Source organism: Macrobrachium nipponense, chromosome 1, assembly GCF_015104395.2.
Source record: "Macrobrachium nipponense isolate FS-2020 chromosome 1, ASM1510439v2, whole genome shotgun sequence".
Classification (NCBI taxonomy): domain Eukaryota; kingdom Metazoa; phylum Arthropoda; class Malacostraca; order Decapoda; family Palaemonidae; genus Macrobrachium; species Macrobrachium nipponense.
The window spans coordinates 53,782,175-53,809,540 of record NC_087200.1 but is presented as its reverse complement, the minus strand read 5'-3'; the positions used below and the strand labels follow the sequence as shown (position 1 = coordinate 53,809,540).

The 27,366-nt window shown below is 31.6% G+C and overlaps 1 protein-coding gene across 4 annotated transcripts in view; it reads right to left on the bottom strand.

Annotated features, from left to right (window-relative positions):
• Positions 1-27,366, bottom strand: part of LOC135219305 (uncharacterized) — a 52,591-nt gene that overhangs the window by 12,948 nt on the left and 12,277 nt on the right. For all 4 annotated transcript variants that reach the window (XM_064255965.1, XM_064255964.1, XM_064255963.1 and 1 more), the window contains exons 3-4: positions 14,822-14,943; positions 13,969-14,084 (exon numbers count right to left, since the gene is read on the bottom strand). In XM_064255965.1, coding sequence (XP_064112035.1) covers positions 13,969-14,084; positions 14,822-14,943 — 238 coding nt within the window. The remainder of the gene's footprint in view (positions 1-13,968; positions 14,085-14,821; positions 14,944-27,366) is intronic.

Sequence of the window (27,366 nt, the reverse complement as noted above, 5' to 3'; positions counted from 1 at the left end):
TTTGCTGAAGGAAACTCCTTCTACTAGTGCCACGCCAGATGATTTTATTTTAAGGCTAGTAAAGGGTGGTTTGATAACTTCAAGAAAAGAACTGGAATTCACTCTGTAATTAGGCATGGTGAGGCTGCTAGCGCAGACAGGCTGCTGCTGAGGCATTCGTGACTGAGTTTGCCGAGTTCGTGGAGGCCGAAGGATACGTCGCTCAACAGATTTTCAATTGTGATGAAACGGCCTCTTCTGGAAGAAGATGCCCACAGGACATTTATCACCCAAGAAGAGAAGGCGCTCCCAGGCCACAAGCCAATGAAGGATAGGCTTACGCTTTTGTTATGCTCAAACGCAAGTGGCGACTTGAAACTAAAGCCGCTACTTGTCTACCATTCAAATAACCCGCGTGCCTTTAAGCAGCACAACGTAAATAAGGCCAGACTGCCTGTAATGTGGAGGGCCAATACAAAGCATGGGTGACACGGAACTTGTTTATGGAGTGGATTGATGAAGTGTTTGCGCCGACCGTGAGTCAGTACCTAACAGAGAACAAGCTACCCCTGCGGTGCCTTCTGATCATGGATAATGCCCTGGCACAACCCTTCGTACTTGGCTGACTGCAGTGAACATGACTTCATTCAGTTCAAGTTCCTTTTCCCAACCCACACGACCTCTGTTCTCCAGCCCATGGACCAACAGTCATTAGCAATTTTAAGAAATTATATACGAAGGCGCTCTTCTCCAGATGCTTCCGTGTAACTGAAGAGACACAAAATTAACCTTAAAAGAATTTTGGAAGAAGCACTTTAATGTTTTTCACTGCATAACCCTCATTGATAACGCATGGACTGAAGTTACGTACCGCACATTAAATTCTGCGTGGCGGAAACTTTGGCCCCAGTGCGTAACTGTCCGTGACTTTGAGGGCTTCGATGCAGAGATTGTGCAAGAAATTGTGTCCATGGCAACGTATGGGAGGGTCTACAAGTCACGACGAAGATGTTGAAGAATGGTCGCTGAACATTCAGAAGATTTGACTGCGGACGAACTTGTTCAACTCCACAAAGAGCAGCAGGACAACTTGCTCGGGAGCAATCAACTGACGAAGAGGAGGCTGGGGAGGAAGTTACAGATGTCAGCAGTGATGTGATAAAAGCCGCATTGGAAAAGTGGAATGATGTCCGTGCTTCCTTGAATTGTATCATCCGGACAAAATTGTTACGAACAGGATCGTGAATATGCTCAATGAAAATTTAATGAGCCATTTCAGAAAAGTTATGCAAGGAAGGAAAAGGCAACAGACATTGGATAGTTTGTGATTAAACGTTCACCAAAAAAACCTAGAAGAGTTGAATCTCCGGAACGAGATCTCCCCGACCTGGATGGGGGAGGGTCTCCTTCCGCACAATAACCTCCTCCCCACCCACCACCCTCCTCTTCTCTTGTCCGTCAAGCCAGAAGTCTCGCCAGTCATAGTAAGTGTTCACTTTACAAAACGTTTTTTATAGTGTTAGTTTTACCCATTTTAAATTGAATTACATTTTAGAATATATTAAGGTGGTTTTTTAACACTGACTTTTACAGTTATCTGTGTAAATAAAAAGGCAAAATATACATAATATATAGTGGGTTTTTCATTAGGGGGTCGAGAACCATTAATATTATTCCCATTAAACCTTTATGGGGAAACTTAGCTCCGAGTCACGAACAATTTGGAAGCCCGACCAAGGTCTAGGAACGGATTGTGTATTTCGTGAGTCAAGGGTCCCTATACTGTACATATATATATATATTTCTATAATATAATATTATAAATATATAGAATATATTATTATATAATTATGGATTATATATATATGATAGTTATATATATATATATATAATATATATATATATATATATATTCTATCAAAGGTTTTGCCATGGAGGCAAAATGAAGAAAGGCGAGGAAGAGCCAAGAACTTTCATTCTAGAACACGTTTGGGGAACTACAAGGCTTTTGCCAATATGTAAATATATATATATCTATTATATATATATAGATATATATTATATATATATTATATATATAAATATAAATAATATTACATATATTATTATATCAAACTAATGGTATATCTATAAATAATATATATATCTTATATATAGATATATAATATATTATATACTATAGTTTATATTTAATATTATATATATATATATAATATATATATTTATATTTTATATATATAGATATATTATATATATATATATAATATTATTTTATATATTATATATATTATTTATATAATATACTATATATATATAGCTATACATTATATATATATACCATAAAATATTATATACATATATAATATACTTATTATTACTTAAACGATTAATATTATATTATAGATATATATATATATATATATTATAATATATAAATAAATATAGATAGATAATATAGCTACCTCCTATATATTTTTATTTATATACAATATTATATATATATATATCACTAACTATATTATCATAATAATATATATTTCTATTATATATTATATATATATATTGCATCATCTATTCTATTATCTTATATAATATAATCAATATTATATATCTCTCTATATATTATTATATATATATCTATCTATATATATATCTATATATATCCGTATATCCGATATATCTTAGATCATAAAATTATATCATTATACCATATCCTTATCTATATAATATTATATCTTAGATATATATAATATATAATATCATATACATATACATTATATTATCATCATATATACTATATATAGATAATATATATTAACTATACCATGTGGTATAATGATATATAGCAATATATATATATACTAATTCAGTATATTATATCCTGTATATACGTAATACTATATCTATATTTAATATATATATATATTATATTATTATCGATATATATCATATATTAATACACCCATGTATATAATATATATATATACTATACTGATCTCAATCTATATTATACTATATATACATGTGTTATATTCGATCTTATATCCTATATTATACACTATATATAAATTATATATTATATATATTATTATAAAATATAAAATATCTATTATATACTATATATATAATCTATAATCTAAATATATTATAATCATTAGTATTATATAAATATATATTATATCAATATATATCACTATGAAATATATATATAAAATATCTAATATAAATTATAGATAGATATAATAAATAATCACTATATCTAATATATATGAAATATATAACTAATTATATATATATCTATATAATATATAATATATACTATATATCCAGATATTATATCTATTATCAAGATATATATAGATAATTATATATAAGAATACATATATATAATCTATATACTAATATAAATAGACTATATAAAATATATATATCCATCAATATAGATATAATCTATATAAATATATCTATCTATTAATATTAACTATTATCATTCTATATATATATATATAAATATATATATTCTATCCATATATAATTATATTATAAATAATACAATATATAATATTATATTATATAAATTATAATATACTAATATATCAATATATATAAGTCTTATATATAAACTATCTAAATAATATCTATATATATCATCCTATATATTCTATAACTATATATATTTAATATATATATATATATTTATTATATATATACTATATATCTATACTATATTTATGTATAGATAATTCTTATATTTAGATTTATATAATATTATATAATCTATTTATATTATATATATATATAATAATATATATATATATTTTTAATCATATATATATATATATTTAATATATTTTTCATATATATTTATATATATATTTAGATATATTTATAATTTCAATTATATATCATATTATTTAATATATATATATATATATATATATACACATATATATATACATAGCTATAAATAAAAATATATATTATAATATATATATATAGTATACATAATATATTATATATTAAATTAAATATATATAGTATAACTAAATATATATCAGATATAAATAATATTAAATATATATTATATTTCCTATCACCATATATCAGCTATATATTTATAAATAAATTATCTACTATTATATATAAAGATATTATCATTATAGTATATATTATATATATATATATATATATCTATATATATATAATCTATCGATATAATATAATCTAATATATATATTATAACTTAATAAATATCTATATATATAGTATAAAATAGATAAATATTATATAGATAGTAACTATATATTATAATATATATAAACATAATATATCGATATAATATATATAAATATCAATAATTATATAATATATTATATTACTATACTATATATATATATATAATATATGAATAATATATAGGAATCTAATATATATATATATATTAGAATATTATATAAATATATATAGGCTAGATTATATATATATATATATATCTGAAATCTACATATAAATATATATAATATAAATAATATATATATCAATTAATATATCAATATTAAATGTATATAATACTATCTAGATAAATATATATATATAACTATATATATTCCTACTATATATATATATATAAATATATTTTCAATCTAATCTATAGATATTCTCGATCTCTATCATTATAATATAGAAATATATAAATACTATATCTATATATATATATAATCATATATAGATAATATCATATATATTTATACATTTATTTATATAATATATATAATTATATATCATATACTACTATATCTAATTTATATATTTATATAATATTATATTCTAAATCTTCATCTATATTTATCTATTTAATTATATCTATTTATTTTAATATAATATATATATCTAATATCTAATATTATATATATATTTATTTATATATATACTTTATCTATAGATATATATCATATAACTATATATATACACACCTATAATATCATTATATATATATTATATATCTATATATTTATATTGAATATAATATATATTTTATATTTAATATTATATATATTCTTTAATAATATAATATTTAAATATATCATATAAATATTATTAGATAATTATATATCGATATTAATATATATATATATATATCTTTATTTATATATATATATATATCATATATATATACTATATATATAGATATATATATCTATATACATATAATATATAATATTTATAATCATTTACTATATATATTTATAGATTTATATACTATATACTTTTTATATTATTTTTTATATATATAATTTAATAATTTATATACTATCATAATAATAAACTATCAATATATATATATTTTATCATATATATATATAAATAAATTATTATATAGATATATAAATATTAATATAATATCTAAATCATAATCCATATATATATATATATCAAACATATCATATATATATTATATCTATAAATACATATATATAGAATATAATATACTATTATATTATCATATATACCAATATATATATATATATATTATATGACTATATATATATATATCATTACATATATATATTATATATATATATATATATTCAATATATATCATCTAATTATATATATATTAATATCTTTACAATAATATATTATATAAATAAATATCCTATCTAGATCTCATATAGATATTATAACCTATATATATACATCTATATATACACATATATATATATAAATATATATATCTATATTACCATAATAATCTAAATCTATAGTATAATATACTAAATATATATAACATATCATATATGATATATATATTATACTAAAATATATAATACTATAATAATAATATATTATAGATATATATATCTAAATAGAACTTTATATATATATCTATATATATATTATATATATTTAGCCTATATTATATAACATATAATAATATATATTATAAAATATAACTATATATACTATATATAAATATATATATAGATATATATATATATAAATATATATCTATATATATCTATAATATATCAATCTATATAAATATATATATATACATACTATATATATCATACAATAGATTTATATCAAATATTATATATCCAATATATAATATCTCTATCAATATATATCATATATATATAGCTTAGATAATATATCTACCTCTATAAAGATAAATACATATATAATAATAATATATATCATACTCTATAAATATATATCTCTATATATAAATATATATCTATTAGATACCGTAAATACGATATATCTAATATTCATATATCGCATATATATATTTCTAAATCATAAATATATATCTCGTCTATATATTATTATATCCTATCATATATTACATAGTATATAACTAACTATATTATATAAATACATCTATCTCAGATATACATATATTATATTCACTATTATATCATCTCTATATTATATATATAAGATCTATATATATCCTATTTAATATATATAGCTCTTATAATTTAGATATATATATATCTATCTTTATAATCTATCATAATATACTTTAGCTAATTATATATATAATTTAATTAAACTATTTCGTAGTATTATTATCTATCCACACCACATATATATAATATATATCCCACACATATCTATTCTGATCTATATCTATATAGATTACGATATATTTTACAATATATATTTATTTATTTTAATAATCGGTTTATTTTCAATATAGCTTTATAATTATTATTTATATATATTATATAGTATCATATATATATATACTCTATTTCACTACTATCTTTTATCGATATATATAATATTTATATATCTTTTATTCTATTTATATCATCTATAAGATACTATATCTCTATATTTTATTTATATATATTATACTATAGAACTCTTATCTATATATATTTATATTTTATATATTATCTATATTACTATATTTATATAACTTTATATATATATCTATATTATATACTATCTCTATATCATATATACTATATATCTCATATATATATATTATATTTATCTATATTATATATACTATCTATAATATATATACTTTATATTATTTAGATCTATATCTATATATAATCTAGATATATCTATATATTTATTTATATAATATATATAGTATATAATATATATATATATATATATACTTTATATATATATCTATATCATATAAATTTATATATTATATTTTATACCTATATATAATATATATATATATCTTTTATATTTACATAATTTCTATTTATATTCATATTTATATTTCTATTTATATATTTGAATACTTTATACTATTTACTATTTATATTTATATATTTATAGTTATATATACATATATAATTATATATATAGTAATATATCATCTATATAATATCTATCATTTATTTATATATCATATCTTACTATAGATATATACTATATATGTCGAACTGTATATATATATATTATATATCTATATATAACTATATATAATGTTATCTATAATATATTAGATATATTATATATATATCTATATATTATCTAGATATATATTATATGCAATATATATTATGATATAATCAGATATATTCTATCTATATTTATATCATATATATTATATATATATTTTATTAATTTAATCATATTCTATATCTATAATACATCTATTTGATATATATAGATATCTATTTATTATATTATTTAATAATATATAATAATATTTAAACTATATTTTTAATTTAATATATTATATTTATTTATATTTTACATAATATATTTTATCATTAAGTATAAGATATATATATTCACACCTATATTAATAATACCATATATACCTATCTATATAATAATATAATTATATTATATGTGTGTGTGTATTATATAATATGTGTAATATATATAATATAATATATATAGATATTATATTACTATACTATATATAATATTCTGTGGTGTGTATCTAATAATCTATCTCTATATATATCTACTCTATATACTATATAGATTATAATATATCTTATGCCATTTAATATATATCATATATATAATTATTATATATATTGCATTTATTCTATACTATATATATATACATTAATTATCTCTATCTATATAGATATATTACTTGCCTTTATTTATATAGATATATATATTATAATATATAGATATATATTATATATATATAAATATATGCAGTTTCTACTATATATTAGCATCTATAATATAAATATATATATATATCGCATTATATCATTATATATTTTGTTGTATTATACTATATCATATATCATTCTATATATATATCTAATATAATATGTGTGTGTTTGTATATGATATATATATATATATTGCATATATATGAATGTTATATATATATCTATATTATATCATGACTCATACATCTATATATGATATATATTAGATATTATTAGTTATAAAAGGTAAAGGTTTTGCCAACGGAGCCAAAAAATGAAAGGCGAGAGAAGCCAAGAACTTTTCCAGTCTAACACGACCCTTTACTTAGGACACAAACTGATATACAGAGCAAAAAAAACATAATAAAAGTTAGGCTTAAATATCTCCCCAACTGACATTAACAACAAATTAGCATAATGGTTCCAATTTCACTTAACAGAATCGAGAAAACACCTGAGGGCAAGGGAAGATTAGTGATTTTTAGGTAACCACACCTTGGAAGAGCACACATGTGGTCAACAAATGATTCATCCAAAAAAACAATACATTTTGAAAAACAAGGAGGCATATACAACTTAGTATCATGAATTTTACAAAAAAGTTCCAAAAAATTGAGTGAAAATACGAAAATAGGATATAAATATAGTGAGCAAGAGAGAGAGAGAGAGAGAGAGAGAGAGAGAGAGAGAGAGAGAGATAATAACTATATACGTGTGGTACTAATTAATTAGTAGTGAATTTATTTTAAGGTCCTTCATAAACATTTTATAAATATATGGGACCAAATGATACAATCCCAGACTAAGATTTATGTTGTTTTTATTAGTGATTTGTATAATTGCTGATTCCAGTAAATTTCTTGAAACATAATCATTAGACCTAGCAATTACAGAGGTATCGCCCCAATTTATACAATGAGATTTTTCGCTCAGGTGGATAAACAGTGCATTTGAAGTCTGGGCTGCTGTAACTGAATAGATATGCTGCTTAATACGTACACATAAATTTTTACTTGACTGACCGATATAAAAAGATGGGCAATCCTTACAAGGAACTTTGTAAATGATGTTGTTATTTGTTTTGAGACTATTCTTAATTAGCATATCTTTAATGGTATTGTTATAAGAGAACACTACATTAACATTAAACGATTAAAATATTGATTTTATGGTTTCAAATCCACGAAAGTAAGGCAAGCTAAGTACACTTTTATGGGTTTCTTTTTCATTACTAATAGCAACACTATAAAACTTTTTGTGAGCTTTTTGATAACATAAATCAATTATATAAGGTGAATAGCAGACATTGTTTCCTATCTTTTTTATGTATTCTAGTTCTTGGTCAAGATATTGTGGACTCGTGATACGCAAAGCACGTAAGAACATAGAAGAAAAAATTGAAATTTTGATATTAAGATGGTGGCCAGAATAAAAATGTATGTATGCTAAATTATTTGTGGGTTTTCCATAAATACTGAATTTACACTGGAAAGAATCTCTATGTATTAATACATCTAGGAAAGGGATGACATTGTTGTTTTCAATTTCAACAGTGAATCTTATGGATGGCAATAAATTATTTAATTTAGACCCTAAATCATTTACATCGATACCAACAGGTAAGACTACTATGATGTCATCTACATATCTGTACCATTTTAAGGGGACCGTCCGCTATGGCGGATGACATGTCAACTTGAAAAAATAAAAAATCGAGTTATTACTTGTATCTATGCAGAAACATGCCGTGCATGCTTTCCAGAAGTTTCAGCCAATTATTTTTACAAATAATGAAGATATAGCGGTTTTTAAATGACGACTTCATCGTAACTGCGTCGTTTGTATGATTGAGTTTGACAGAATCATTTTTTGCGTGTTTATTTTTGCATATATACAGGGATTTTTTCAGATGTTTTTCGAGATTCTCATACATCTGGTAGCAATTAAAGGTAGTGTGAGTTGAGGGCTGGTCAGAGCGGCTATTTATAGGCGAGAGCTGCGAGACTCGTAGAATGACTCAGTTACCCACAGACGTCAAAGGAGTTACATGCACTTCGTCAATTGCGTTTGGTCACTAGCTATTTACGTTGTTTTTATAACTTCTTAGTGAACTTATAGCAATGCCGAAGTTACCTTAGATCAAGAAGGCTACTCAGCAACTAAGGCTAGCAAAATTAGCGAAGGCCAGGAGTGTGCTGAAAGAAAAACACGAAAATTCATTGTTATCAGCGCCCTCATTGTCTCGATGTCTCGCCGTCAACATCATTGTCTGATGTCACGCTGAGGGTATAAATACCACTTATAGGGGTAGGACCAGGATCCTTGATGTAGAAATAAAAAATAAAAGTACAAATAAAGTAATTATAATAATGTTGTTTTGACTTTTATAAGAAAAAAGCGAAATTTACATAGCAAATCTTTGGAAGCTCATAACTCAAAAGCATACTTATGCGCATGTCGGTAACCATTACTCGGTTATTTATTATCCAATTTTGGAGAAAAAGATATCATTGGAAAGAGGAATAAAAATCCCATAATTCTGTCTGTGTGACAGAATTTTTATTTCTTTCTTTCTTTTTTTATTTTTTAGAGTTTTCTGAGTGTCTAAACTAAAAAAAAAATCGATAAAAAGAAAAAAAAAATCAAAATTCTGTCACACAGAATTGTTCCGTATATAAAGAAGTGTTTATGGTATGATTTTCAATACAACTGATGGCATATTAGCGGAGAAATCTCTACTTATTTTTTTTTATAAATCATAATTTTTGCTAATAAAACTAAAAGTTTTTGCTCAGATGACTTGAAATTTTTATATGATGAAGGTATTATATATATCTAAAACATATATGAAAATTATCTATTTTGCGTAATAAATAAAAAAATAGACATCATAGCGGACGGTCCCCTTAAGGGGACAAGTGTGATATTCGGGAGGTGTTGTCTTTCAAAAAATTCCATTTATAAGTTTGAAAGGAGAGGCGATAAAGGTTCCCCATGGCCATACCAAATATTTGTTGGTAATATTATCCATTAAAAATAAATCTGCAATCACAAATACGCAACTTTAGTAAACAAGGAACATACATCAAAACTGACAGAGATATCACTAGGGTTTAGTACAATGTTATTTAATTTTTCCACAAGATCAAGAGAATTCCGGATGTGTGAATTAGATACAGTTCCAAGTAGCGGGGATAACAATTTAGTAATATATTTAGATAGTTTATAAGCAATTGATCCTACAGTAGGATTCAGTAAATTCAGTATTTATAGAAAACCCACAAATAATTTAGAATATGTACATTTTTATTCTGGCCACTATTTTAATATTAAAATTTAAATTTTTTCTTCTATGTTCTTATGTGCTTTGCGTATCACGAGTCCACAATATCTTAACCAAGAAACAGAATACATAAAAAAGATAGAAAACGATGTCTGCTACCCGGGTTCCGATCAAAATCCTGAAGCTTAAAATCCAGAATGTCAAAATCCCTAAACTTAAAATCCCGAATGAATTAAAATCTTGAAATATCAAAATCCCGAATCTTAAAATCCAGAATTATCATAATCCCAGTAAATTATCCATTTGTCTTAACCATCTCTCTCTCCCTCTCTTGAACGAGCTTGGGGCAATTACCATTTTAGGCTTCTTGTAACGATGTCTTTTAGTTTAGTCCGTTCCTGTGTTATCATAAAGTCACTTCTCCATTGTGGTCTACAAAATACTAAAAGCTTAAAGCCCATAACAACAATGGAAGAGATCTGTGAAATTGTTCCTTCGCAAAAGGGTTTTAATAAGTTAAATGCACATGGCTATTTGATGGTGAAAGGGAAAAGTTTAAACAATAGATACTAATGGTGTTGTGAAAGTAGGAAACTGCTTAATTGCAAAGGCCAAGCAATAACCATATTTTCAAATGGACAACATATTCTTAAAAAAACTGTAGATCACAACCATTCACCTAATGCAAGTGCAGCGAACGTTTCGAAGATCATAGGTGAAGTAAAAAAACCAAGCTAAAAACACAAAAGATGCCCCATGTCAGATTATACAATCGTTTACAACCACTGCTAATCCGGAAATTGTTCCATGTTTGCCATCAAAAAATGCACTTTGTCAAAAGATTAAAAGAATTCTCTGTATGAATGCTTCCAAAGTGGATTTCCTCCCACCCAGAAAAATGTCGAAGCATGGCACAGGAGATGGGAAAATTTAGTAGGCAATGCGCATGTCGGTGTTTATCATATAATTGGTGAGTTTCAAAAAGAGCAGCAGCACGTAATGAATGAATGTGAACGCATTCTGCGAGGCGAGTCTTGTCTAAAAAGAAAAAAATGTGTTATCCGTCGTGAAGAAAGGATACAAAATATAGTTAACGATCGTGAAAACCGACCAGATCTTATGAACTATCTTCGGGCTATTGCTCATAATCTTTCATTTTAAAATATTTCCGTATTCTAGTTTTAAATGTTTTAATGTATTCTCAATGATTCAAATACTGTTTTGTAAAGGTGTTGAAATAAAGGTATTTCTTCTTTTTCTTTTTTGTTTTAAGTTTCCCCACAAAGTTAATCCTTTAATGATGTCGGACAAATCCCTGGTTTCCTTGCATATGGGACAATTACTGGTAATTTCAGACAAACGAATATACGAAAAGAGAGAGAGAGAGAGAGCTGGCAATGGCCTACAAAAAATAAAATAAAATAAAGCCATATTCAGTAAAATACTGAATAAGAAGATAGAACGAATAACAAATACTAAGTAAAATTTGTACAGGGTGTGTAAGGGGTATGTAATTGAAATGATAAAATATACTGTAAATCACCTAGATAGATAGGGAATTACACAAAAAAGAGAGAGAAAAGAAAGAAGAATAAAAAAAAAGAGAAAAAAAACTTAAGGAATGGAGAATGGCTATAGTTTTCGGGAATCTAAATTTCGGGATTCTGATAATTCAGGATTTTAATACATTCAGGATTTTAAGTTACGGGATTTTGACATTCAGGATTTTAAGATTCGGGATTATGAACCAAACCCCTGCTACCAACCTCATATAATTGATTTATATTATCAAAAAGCTCACAAAAAGTTTTAGTGTTGCTAGTAATGAAAAAGAAACCCCTAAAAATGTACTTAGCTTGCCTTACTTTCGTGGATTTGAAACCATAAAATCAATATCTAAATCGTTTGATGTTAATGTAGTGTTCTCTTATAACAATACCATTAATAGTCCCGAAACAAATAACATCATCATTTACAAAATTCCTTGTAAGGATTGCCCATCTTTTGACGTCCTCATCAGTATTGCCTTAGAGAAGAAGGATGCCACACTGAAGGAGGGAGGCATTATTGTCATTGCTGAAGGAGTTCACGTTGTTGTGAAAATCTGTTGTGTGAAAGAAATCCACAATTATATAAATAAGTTGCATTATTTATAAATGATATAAAAACCAAGACTTTCAAACACCCGAATTGTGTTCTCAGACCTAGCATTCTGTTGTAGACCTTAATAAGTATAGACCTTGTATACCCTAGTGAGTCTAGGTCCGTCATTCTGTTGTGAACCTTGGTAGGCTTACACCTATCATTCTCTTGTATCCCTTAGTGGGCATAGACCTAGCACTCTCTTGTATACCTTTGTGGGCCTAGACCTGTCATTCTGCAATAGTTCCTTGCTTGCCCCCCCCTTTTTTTCATAGCCTTTCTGTTTTTAGGTTACAAAGTGTCGATGAAATCTGTCAAAAAAAAAAAACCTATGATCTATACATGAAACTACGATTAAAATTAAGAAATGCCAGTGGTAAGAGGTATAAAGTTTCGAACCTTTCTCTGCCTATGGTGACGTAGCCGTGCTGCTTGTCAGGGTCCCTGGGGAACTTGTCCTTTTCCTCCTGAGAGAGGTCGAAGAACTTGGCCCCTGCGCTTACGATCTGATCGACCTGCAACGGCAGTATTTGTGAAAGTTCAGTCAGGGGGCTTTTAGAGATGGGGAGATGCGTAGTAATTATGTATTGATTATATTGTAATTTACTGATTAATACTTGTTATTCGGTACTAAACTATGATCACACAATGTATTATATATATATATATATATATATATATATATATATATATATATATATATATATATTATATATATATATATATATATATATACCCTTACATACATACACACATACACATATATAAACTTATATATATATGAATAATTATCACATCACCGTGATTCATATATAAATTATTCAAAATATATTAATCCCGAGGTAGAGCGAATTAGATATTAAAGGACATTCGTAGCTCGAATAATGTATATATATATATATATATATATATATATATATATATATATATATATATATATATATATAAAAGCAAATAAAATCCAAGCGCTTTCGTCTTTACTAAGACATTGTCAAGGCCTTATATTGGCCTTGAACAAAACGTAACAATGAGATAAGCTCCTCAGCGGCGTAGTTGGTATGGTATTAGCGTCCCACCTCGGTGGTCGCGGGTTCGATTCTAAGCCATTCCATTGAGGAGTGAGAGATGTGTATTTCTGGTGATAGAACTTCACTCTCGACGTGGTTCGGAAGTCACGTAAAGCCGTTGGTCCCGTTGCTGAATAACCACTGGTTCCATGCAATGGAGAGAGAAATGAGATGAGTATTCTCACCTGCCCCCCGGGAACTCCGTGTCCTTTCAGGTAAACGAAACCAATATGTTGGAAGGCAGCCGCAATTTCCTTCCCTACCCTCAGCCAGTCGGGATCTGTCAGCGAAGGTTCGTTCCCTAGACCTAGTGATAGACAAAGATTCTTGTTATTGGACGCTTGTTGAACAACGAATCAAAGCTTTGACAAGAGGTGGACTACATCTACTGCTACAGTCTGTGATGTTGTTTGCTCTGTCACTGTGACCTCACAGAAAAATACATTGTCCTGAGTATCGTAGCTTTAGTTGTTTTTTAAATTTGCTCTCTTCTTGGACGATCTTCATTCACATCAGACAGTATTTTTTGTATAGTATTGGTGCTTAATGTAAAATAGCTCTCTCTGTGGCACAGTATGAGCAGATAAATGGTCAACCTTTTTAAGCTGAACCATATTATTTTTCATTAATGAATAATACATTAGACAATGGCATCCTGATGTATTAAGACGCATTTATCAAACACTGTGACCTCGTGCGGTGCACTGTAGGTTCTTTGAAGCGTACCTTCTGCCCATAGCAGCAACCTTTTTCATTTCTTTTACTGTACCTCCTCTCTTATTCTCTTTCTTCCATCTTACACCCCACCCTCTCCTTGCAACTGTTTAATAGTGCAAATACAAGGTTTTACTCCTGTTTAGGGTTGTGGGACGGAAAAAACAAGCGTGTTCTTTTTTCCGGAAAAACACGTTTTTTTTTTTTTGCGAAAAAAACAGCCTGAAAAAACAAGTCAAATTTGTTATTTTTTTCAATTTTCTGCATTTTTTCACATTCGGTTGCTTCCTGAGCCTCACACAATGTCTAACTGTGCTTCTGTTATCCATAATATACATACAATTATTCCCTGTAATTTATTATGCATCTGGGTATTATTGAATTTTTAAAAAATTATTACATGTACTATATCTTCTTGTTTGGGTAGGGGAATAGCATACCGTACTGTTCATACATAGCACATTCATTCATGCTAATGTTATTCTGACAAAGATACTCTAAGCTTGGGTAACATGGCAATTTAGCACTAGAAAGAAAAATCTGTGTGAAAATAGAAATTATGATATTAGAAAAATTCTGGGGGGCGTGTGGCCACCCCTGACCCCAAATCGACTCCACTATTCTAGGGAGGGTTGGCCACCCGACCCAAATCGACTCCACTATTCTGGGGGCGTGGCAAAAGGGGGTGTGGCCACCCCTGGCCCCAAATCGACTCCACTTGTCTTATAAACTCATATACGCAGATGACATGCAAAAGGGCGTGTGGCTACCCTTGACCCCCAAATCGACTCCACATTATTGATGAGCTTATGCACGTCCATGAAGTCCAAAAGGGGTGGGGGGGGGGGGGGGGTAGGCCACCTGTGACGTCACAAAACCCTACTGGAATAAAACCATCATATCATCCCCCGACCCCACATTGACTCCACTTTCCTACCCACCCGTGACGTCATGTAACTCCACAGGAATAAAGCCATCATTTCATCCCCCGACCCCAAATTGACTCCACTTTTCTATCCCCTGTTACGTCACGTAATTCTACGGGAATAAAACCATCATTTCATCGCCCGACCGCAAATTAACTCCACTTTCCTACCCCCCGTGACGTCACGTAACTCTCCGGGAATAAAACCATCATTTCATCCACCTGACCCCAAATTGACTCCACTTTTCTACCCCCGTGACGTCGTGTAACCCTACGGGAATAAAACCATCATTTCAAATCCCCGACCAAAAATTGACTCCAATTTTCTACCCCCCCGTGACATCATACAACTCTATGGGAATAAAACCATCATTTCAACCCTCCCTCCCCGACCCCAAATTGACCCCACTTTTCTAACCCCGTGACGTCATGTAACTCTACAGGAATAAAATCATCATTTCAACTCCCGACCCCAAACCGACTTCACTCTTATGCCCCCGTGACGTCACGAAACTCTATGGGAAACCCATCATTTCAACCCCCGACCCCAATTGACTCCACCCTTATGGCCCCCGTGGCGTCACGTAACTCTACGGGAATAAAACCATCATTTCAAACCCCCGACCCCAAATTGACTCCACTTTTCTGCCCCCGTGAATTGTTTTCAACGTAACCGGGACGTTTACCTCCTCCTTCTATAAAAACTCTAAATTTATATGTGCACATCCCAAATATAGCCTCTATTGACTTCTCTCTCTCTCTCTCTCTCTCTCTCTCTCTCTCTCTCTCTCTCTCTCTCTCTCAGCCATTACATTTTGTTTTATATATACACAGCTGCTTAGATATTCGGAGTATCATGATAAAAGGATATTTGGCGGCTGACTTCAACCTCACGTGAGACATATTTATAAATTTGATATCTCCCCCAATAACCAACAGGGATGACATTATCCGATGATGAATCACACACACACACACACACACGAGCTGACTTCAACTTCATGTGAGACATATATTTATCACAGAATTCGAGTCTTAATCTCCATTTTTCCCATGCCAAAGTATACCCAAGGACACAGGCACACATTTCAATTTTGTTTATTTATAAGTATAATATCGAGTTTGAAAGAGGTTAAATGAAAAATCAAATGACAGACAGAATTGTTATTTTATATTTGTAACCAATGCTAAATACAGGGGAATGAATTAATATTCCATACAAATACATACAATGGAAAAAAACTGTACAAACATGTCAAAAACAATACTTCATCGAAACACACGGCCACATCACAACCCATACGTCTTCTCCAACGGCTTCCCGACCGTGTACCAAAGACGACATTTCATCTAATACCTCAAAGCTTTTAAATTTAGCTAACAAGTTTTTCATATATAAATCTTCCACGCAACTTTCCTCCAACAAAGATAAATTCTTTTTCATTATAGCCACACAACATATTTTAGCAATTTTGTTCATTTCATCACTGAATGTAGCTAACACAGGTAAATATTGATTCAACCAAGTTGTGTTAACCCGCCCGCTTTGACCAATGCCAGGGGGAAAGATAACATAGTCATACGATGATTTAAATAATTCTTCCTTCAATTTCTTGACCGAAGAAAAAAAGTGATTGAACCTCATCTGTTTGCTATCTCTTCCCAAACGATCGGCGTGATCTTCATCTTTGGAATAAGCCACGCTCTTTAGCATGTATTCATTATCTTCAATGGGGGCACCGATACCATATTTGGTTAATAAGGTAGCTATGGTGGGTAGATCATTCTTCTTCGTCGCATTCCCAAGATGTGATATTTCAGGTCTTTTCACAATGGCGGACCCTTCAATACCCCTATCACGAAGACAGGCATATGATGCACCAGTGCAAGAATATAAAAAACCTGCCAACTCGGCATACGGATAAGCTCGAATGACGTCCGCCACCACACCATTATTCCTGCAGGTGACACAATTAGTGGCCACTACTAAACACGTGTTCCTCTTCCTGAACTTATTTTCGGACAAGTTCCCGAAAACTAACTTGCACGAGGAGGTTGATGAAGCCATGGCGAGAGTTCACGTCTTGATGTGACAATCCTTCAAGAGCTAATGAGCTACGAAAACCCCGCAACCCGAGCTCCCTCTATCACAAACATTGATTACAAACTAGTTGTGACGAACCATCAAGCCTCCCTCACTCCCAGCTATGATTCACACTCACACAAATAAACAAGCCTTATCATTTCCTCACGCCAAAGGTCATATACCCACCATATGACTCATTAAAGATATGCCTACATCCATTTTATCAAAATCAGTATCGCTACAAAAATCCCGCAACCCATGCTCCCTGTATCACAAACACTGATTACAAACTAGTTGTGACAAACCATCAAACCTCCCTCACTCCCAGCTATGATTCACACTCACACGAATAAACAAGCCTTATCATTTCCTCACGTCAAAGGACATCCACACACACACACACATATGACTCATATATAAATCTTCCACGCATCTTTCATCCAACAGGGATAAATTCTTTTTCATTATAGCCACACAACATATTTTACCAATTTTGTTCATTTCATCACTGAATGTAGCTAACACAGGTAAATATTGATTCAACCAAGTCGTGTTAACCCACCCGCTTTGACCGATGCCAACAGGAAAGATAACATATTTGACATAGTCATACGATGATTCAAAATCAGTATCGCTACGAAAATCCTGCTCGGCGTGAACTTCATCTTTGGAATACAATACTCCATCGAAACACCGTATGTCACACCTGATTATTACTTCCCAACTGAACATCATAAATACAACCGACAAGGGAAAATTTATGTTATTCCTTACCCAAAGTCTATAAGAGTAAGTGCAGCTCACCGACCCTCTGTCCCTACAAGTATTTCTCTTGACCGGAACGTCATTTCCCTCCGTCACTATTCAGTAAGTAGCATATAAAACACTTTCCATTTACTTGAGCATATAGTAAATATTAGAAACAGCAATAAGATTCATCTGTATATGGAATAGTTTTTCATATAAAATAATGCACCCGTTGAAAGAAGCGGAATATATAAAACAGTCATTATTTCTCCCTTTCAGATATGGGAAATAACTCTAGTAGTGAACTGTCAGCCGACGAAGTAGCCACTCAAGTCAGACACCATTACTATTATGGTGTTGGAGCCCCAAACTCATTTATTAGGAAGGTGAAAACGGGTCACGACCATGAAGCAGGAGAAGAAGAAGAAGTAGCAGGAGATGCAACAACTCCCACTGGCAGCCCACAACAGTACAACCCCCGACCAACTTCGCCACCACCCACTACTGAAGGAAACGAGCAACCCGGTGAAGGTATGTAAAACCGATGTGTTATATATTTATTTAATAACAGTTCCTGATTCCATAGAAACACACACTCTTTTTCTCCGTTTCCCTGTTTTTGCTTTCAAATGTATTGTGGGCATAGTAAAAAACACCTATATAATTATTCATAAGGATTTATTGACCACATAAAAGACAGTTTACAAATTCAATACACTAATCGCTGTCAGACCACCTCAGCACGCATCCCAATATAACCTCCATGTGTATCCTTATGATAACCCGGATATTCCGAAAAATGTTTAAAAGGAAACGACTAAGACATCTTAGCAGTTTATCACCGACGTTCACGGGTGAATGATTCTCACAGTTCATCCTGAAATAAGTGAATGAGAATACATTTTGTATTAAGGATAATACTGTTTTCACACCTCGGTGACTCACGCAATGAACAGAAAAACTAACGTAAAGACTGCACTTGTACGATTTATCGGGTTGCATTTGTTTTATTAGTCGATAGAGGCTATATTCAGGATGCGCATATATAAATTTAGAGAAGTCATTCGAATAAACTTTTGGATTTAGACTGTAACTATCAAAAAAGAAGATTATATTTCTAGATGATTTTTCCATGTAAAAACATACCCAATGACCAATAATATTAATATCAGTAGACAAAGATAATGTATTAGATATAAAAACTAAAGGTTTAATTCTATTTTCTGGCAATGTCAATAATCCTACTTCATCCGAAGCGAACACACCTAAATATTTAACCCGGTCACTGAGTGAACCTTTTAAACTTATTTAAATTTCTTTTGTATCCATTCAATTTAACCTCTAACATCACACTGAATAACCCTATCCACATCCACTGTTAAAATACCCTTGGTATCCCCGAAAAGTAAAATAATGCAAGGGTTAGGCGTAGCCGTACCCAGCCTGATCGATATTCGCAGGTTTGCCGAAATTTCCACTGGCATGGAATCTTCAACATCTTCCACCACAAAATTAAAGCAGTAAATAGCTCTACCATTTTTAAAACTATCATAAGTGATCAGATTATCACTGCCACCCCCTATGCTTTTCTGCATCTTGTGATATAATTGCATGATAGTATTAGGGAAACTACATTGAATATTATATACAGTATTCCCATTAACAGTAATATGTATATTATTTAAATCGAAAGATTGAAAATATAGGCTATTGGCCACGTAATCACCTGAAAATGTTTCCATATCAATCATGGCCAATGTGATTTTTTCAGGTATACAACTGTTAAAAGGCTGATCAATTAAAATCAAATTTTCATTTTGCCCAATAACGTATGTCTTGTATAAAGTCTTATCAAATATATATTGTATAGGATTAACTGCTATCGCCTCATTTAAAGCCGACATTGCGTTATAATGTGGGGTAACTCTATCGATCCATAATTTAGCCTTTTCTACATTCATCACATTTAAATGTCCGTCTGTGTGGGCGCCCATAACCCAGTTATTATTCGCTAATTTGAGTCTAAGTCTCAAGTCAATCGAATCCAGTAAATACATGTCTATAGTCGCTATATCCAAAAGAAGTGGAAAATATGTATGCACGCCCCTCGTTTTAATGTCACCCATAACTTTCGTCTCCCACCTGCTGGTTTGACCGAAGGTATTGGCAGTAAATTGCCGAGTTACCCCGTGTATTACATGATAGTCATCGTATAAAAATCCCGCCCGACTGGTGGTAGGTAATGCCGAGGGTTTTATCATTTTCAACATTTTGATATATGATTGATTGTTAAATACAGGAAAGGATTCCACCAACTTTTCATTCAAGAAAACAGAATCGGATTTAAATAATATATTACTTATACCATTAACGACCGACACATGGTTACCATCCACTAATTGCGCGCCGTCCTCATCTATTGTGATATATAATTCTAAAGCTAAACTTGACAAATCTAAGAAAGAACCTGCCACTCCATTAACAAGAAATTCTATATATTTATCAGATAGAACTTGATTTATGGAAATATTGCAAGATGTAAAATCCAGTCTTTCCTTTGAATTAATTGAAGTTTCAATAATTCTCTGTCTATTAATATTCGGGAACAATTCTGATATACCCGCATTATACGATGAAACAGGAACTTGATTACCAGTTCCGGGTATGTTAGGAACTATGCTAGCCATATTTTGTGTTTATATAATTTTAGATGAAAGGTAAAACGAGTGCGTACTCGCTGAATGTCAATTGATGAATGAGCTACAAAAGATCGTACACGTCCTTATTATATTTACTTCTAGATTTAACGCGTGTATCCTTCCTCTTCCTACGTTTTTTCTTTCCTCCCACACTCGACCGTCTAACTAATCGTTTCACCGTTTTCTTCCGTCTCGTTCTTCTTCTTCTCCTTCCCTTAAAATTCGTTGTCCAGTAGTTTTGAGGGCTCTTATACCATTTCGTTTTATGGATTCTTTTAAATGTAAACCGTCATTTACCATATTAAATAACACAGATCTACCGAATTCATTAACTGAAGGTTTCGCGGCATTAAATAGAAAAGGAAGCACTTTACGTGCAATACCGCTTATGCTAGAAAAAATACCACTTCCCCTCCTTCGGCCGGGATAGAAAACGGAAATATCCTCAAACCCCGCCCCTCTCCTTAATAAAGGGTCTAATAAAAATAGTTTTTTAAATTCCGCCTCTGAAGGAGGCGCGAATAACACTCTCATTTTACTGTTTATACTATTCCCAAACAATTTAAGTGGAGCTTGATTCACATGTTCTAGTTGACTCGAGGGTGTTACGATCACGAATAAGGAATGCCAAGGGTGAACATCGAATTATATACATACTACCTATTCATCTAATTTTCCTCTAGGCTTTATACGGAGCAGGCAAGTAACACTCGAGTCTTTAGTGAAATGTAAAAGGTGTCCATTTTGATCCGTGATAAGAATAGAAATCTGATCCAAGATGTTCGTGTTCAACAATTTGTAGACTGTATTATGTATTCCTTTTCCTCTACCACTTGCTAAAGTAAAACAGTCCAATATATTTATGACGCTCTGTAATAAATTTGAGGGTGAATAAATCATCTTTGGATAATATAGCACAATAACTCCCTGGGAACATGATTGAAGCTAAACCTACTTTATATTCAACCCTATTAGGTAATAATATAGGTGTAGGTAATCTATTGGCAAATTTCGAAGGTGTATTTTTGGTATACGTGTCTAAACAGCCAGGACTGCTCAAATATATGGCGTGTTCACCAGCCATATCGGTTAAATACTACGACGGGTATATGTCACGTATGGTATTTATAAGAAAAGTGTGATAGCATTTTATCTAGGTCTTATATGCAGACTGCATGATACAACCCCATTTTCAGTAAATATTATTTGTTCACCGTTCTGATCGAGACATCGATGGTAATGTAATCCAATACGTCAATGGTATTTAAAGGTTTATAAATGGCTTATAAATGGCATTATGCAGACCTTTACCACTTGCACATCCTAACGTGAAACAGTCTAAGAGATTAACCATTTTATCACTCAAGATGTAGGTTGAACGATACCTGAACACTGGTAAACGTGTTCAACGCCTCGATGGAATATTTTTCTACCGCCATGAGGTCTCAATGCACCCGAACTGTATATTAAATACCTGACTTTTTCATTTAAACCGAACATAGCTGCTTTAGCACTGAGTTTAATCGTAATTGAATCAATCATATCAACTTTGTCAACTTTGGCCACTCCTGCATCGATATGTGGAATGCTCATTCTCTTCGTGTCATCATTCCATGAGAATAAACCGTCCCTGCGGATAGCTCCGCGAATATGCTCACCGTAAAATTCAAATAATTGTTCAATAATTTCCATATTAAACGCTCTAGTCATGACATTCATATCACCACCCAACAAACCCGAAATGGACTTATAAATATAAGTATAAACGTGTTTCCCATCTGACTCGTTATAGATTGCGTTAAATTGAATAGTAAAATCATCTCCTGGTTTAATAGCATATTATAATTTCGGGAGAATGACTCCCACTAGCCCCTCTTCATATTCCACTCCTTTCAGTAATGATACAGGGGCGGCTAACTTATTGGTAAATTTACATGCCCGATTTTCTGGAAATGTACCTATACATGCATTGCTATTCACGTATATGATGTGATCACTACACATGTTGAATGTAGGCTGTATGACTAACAATGGGCATCGGGTTTATAATTTATGTGCATAAAAACTCCACGTTCATGTTATGTCACGCCATATTAATGGATTTGTTATCTCACAGATTGCCATGTCATTAAAGAAAATGTCCAAGCCTCTAGCCGCCATGATGAATCATCCTCACCACCCTCCGATCCAGGTAAAATATTATTATTATTATTATCATTGTTGTTTTTGCAGTTATTATTATTATTATTATTATTATTATTATTATTATTATTATCATTATCATTATTATTATTATTATTATTATAATACACGTTTGCTCCGGTGCTTATTTAACACGATCTTTACAGATCCCTTCGCTGAAGACTTCCCATTAGATGAGGATTTGATGGGGAGTAATAATAATGAAGCATCGCGCATTGGTGGAGGTGTAGGAGCCAGAGGAGGATCTCCACTCAAGAGGGAAAGAACGGAGGGTAACAAGGTAGTGAGTACCATTCATTAGACGGCTGCAGTAGGGTCACACATTGACGTGGCAATGAAGTTAAGTAGTAGCATAGCCCAATTACGCAAAGATGTGCACAGTAACTTCCTTGAAAGAGGTATTCACTCAGCTATGCTCTACTTGTGTGTTATTATCACCAGTGTGAGGATGCTAGGCGACATGAATGAAAAAAGTGCTTTTTATGTATGTACCCCACCTACCCTCACTACGAATGACTCGATCTATGATTCCTTGGAGGAGGCTATTGAGTTTATAGCTAATAACTTGGAAGAGAGACTCAACCGTACCGAGGGTTCGGGCTGGTGTATGACCTCGCTGGATAAGGTTGAACTTCATATCACGCGGGGTGAATTAGTGAATATTAATAACTTCAAGGTGTATCCCAAGGGAGTCCGCGGTAGTGATCAGGTTATCAATATTCAGTCTGGGTACAACTGTGTCATTACAGCGTTAGAAGCGTACGTTGTACTCCGGGATAACCCTCCCACACGTATTAACAACCTCCCTCATGTCTTAATGAGGAGGATAGGGAGGGGACAATTTAATATCAAACACTTGCCAGATATGCCGTTGACCCATGATTCTTTCAAAACATTAGAAAAGGGGAATAACCTCAACATATATCTGTATAAATTATGTGAATTAGTCATGGGGAAACAGCAAAAAAAACATTGGACGGTACATCTGGCGAGGAAAGGTGGTAACCCCCAAAGCCCTCATTTGGTCACGTTGTTATTAATCACTGATGACCATGTCGCGTTGATTAAGGATATGTTGGTGTTCGTGAAGAAGTTCCAACACAGATTCAAGGGGGGGGGGGGTGAATGAGCACGCAGGTGGTATGTGTTACAACTGTTTGACTTTGTTTAATAGTCCCAACATCCGTGAGGCAAACACTCAGGCCTGTACTGCTCGAACCACTTTCAAATACCCAGAACCCAGCCAATTTAAGCAGTTTACTAAAGTTAAAGCTCTGCTGCCAATCTCACACATGACTTTCCTGGATTTTGAGGCGTATATTCAACCGAAGACCGGAGAAGACGATCCGAGAATAGTATCTTGGCAGAAAGCTTTCGCTTACTGCTATGTGATCGTTGACGGTAGAACAGGGGAATATTTTACACATAGACTAAGTCAAAGAGAGAAATGCGTTGATGATTGTTTGCGGAACATGAACCGGGACTGGGCATTATTGTGTGAATGAATGCATGCGTATCCTTTACATATGAGTCCTGAATCCACCCGTAAGTTTGAAGCGAGCACTCATTGCGAAGGATGTAACATCAAATTCAAGGTTGGAGTCAGGAAAATGCGACATCACCCTCATTTTGTGGCACGGGACAACTTTGTGTGTGCACTGTGTCAACAGTGTAATTGGAATATGCAATTTAAGGAGCCAACTTTAACAGTGTTTGTACACAATTTGTCATATGACATTGCCCTGGTCTTGAAAGAGGCGGGGGCTCAGCATGATTTTGAAATTCTGAAACGCGAGGGTATTAAATTTTACTCGGCCAGATCGGGCAATCTGAGATTCGTGGATAGCAACAACATGATTACAGGGACCCTTTCTAGTCTCGCCTTGAGTCATATCAAACAGAAAGGTTCCCTCGAAATCGCATGTCAGTTGTTAACCCAGTATTCTCAGGATTGTCTCGATTTAGTTTTGGGTACGGGTAAACAGTACTACCCTTATGATTATGTGACGGGTTTCAATATCCTGCAAAAGCCCGGCATCCCTTCCCGAGAGTGTTTCGATTCGGAACTTACAGGAGAAACCCTTTCCAGCGAGGGCTATGCACACGTGGTCAAGGTTTGGAACGCCACTAATTGCACCAATCTTCTAGATTACACCATTTTGTATTTGTTAATGGATGTGGGATTATTAGCCGACGTTTATTTAGCTTGGAGGAAGGCTGCCATGGCGCAATTCGGACTAGACACCGCCCGTTACCTGACTTCTACCTCTCTCTCACTCGATGCTTTCCTATATTCCTCTAAAATTCATCTCCCCCTCATTTCGAATGGTGAACTCTATCAATTAATTTGTAAAAACATCCACGGTGGTTTTTGTAGTCTAGTTCGAAGGCAATGTGTAGCTAATAATTCAGAGTTAAATCCCAGTTTTAGGGTGGGTGATCCTCAATCGTATATATTATGCGTTGATTTCACCAGTTTGTATCCCACAGTTATGAGTAAATACAGAATGCCCTTGGGTGAAATAACTGAACTTTCCCCTGCCGAATTAGAAAGTTTTGTTGCTTGCAATATTACCGCCATTGATTCACAGGGTGAATACGGTTATTTCATCCTACTCGATACCAAACCAGTTAGACGGGATGTTGCTCTACAGACAGACGATCTCCCTCTCGCCATTCATCACATGAATGTGACTCACCAGGATCTATCGCCCTATAGTAGAAACCTAAAGAATAAGTTCAAGGTGAAGCTACCCAAGAAAAATGTTAAGTTGACGGGTACTCATTTACCCATGCGTAATCACTTGATCTGTCTTCCCTTATTACAAACGTTGATAAGACTCGGTCTCGAAGTAAAGGGCAATAAGGAAAGTGTACAAATTCAAACAGGGAATATATTCTGGAGAATGCCGAAAGGCATGATAAAGAGACCGATCCGGACAAGATGAACGCCATCAAAATCATAATGAATGGTCTTTTCGGTGTCACCATTAAAAATTTATTTAATTATTCTACCCGAACTGTCGTCACCACCGGTGAAGCCTCTCTCCTCAGGAATGTGTCCAAACACACGTACAAGTCTTCGGAAAAACTGGGTAACGACAGGTACATTGTGAACCATTGCAAAGAGTCTGTTATGGCTCAATCCCCGATTCATATCGGTTTCAGTATACTAGACATGGCGAAGGATATGATGTATCGGTTCTATTACGACGTTCTTCGAAAGCAGTATGGACACAGAGTTCAGCTCCTTTATACCGACACTGACAGCTTGATCTTTTCCCTGGTGACTGATAACCTCAATCGAGAACTGAAGGGTGTGCTCAAACCCTACAAGGATTTGAGTAATTTCCCCAA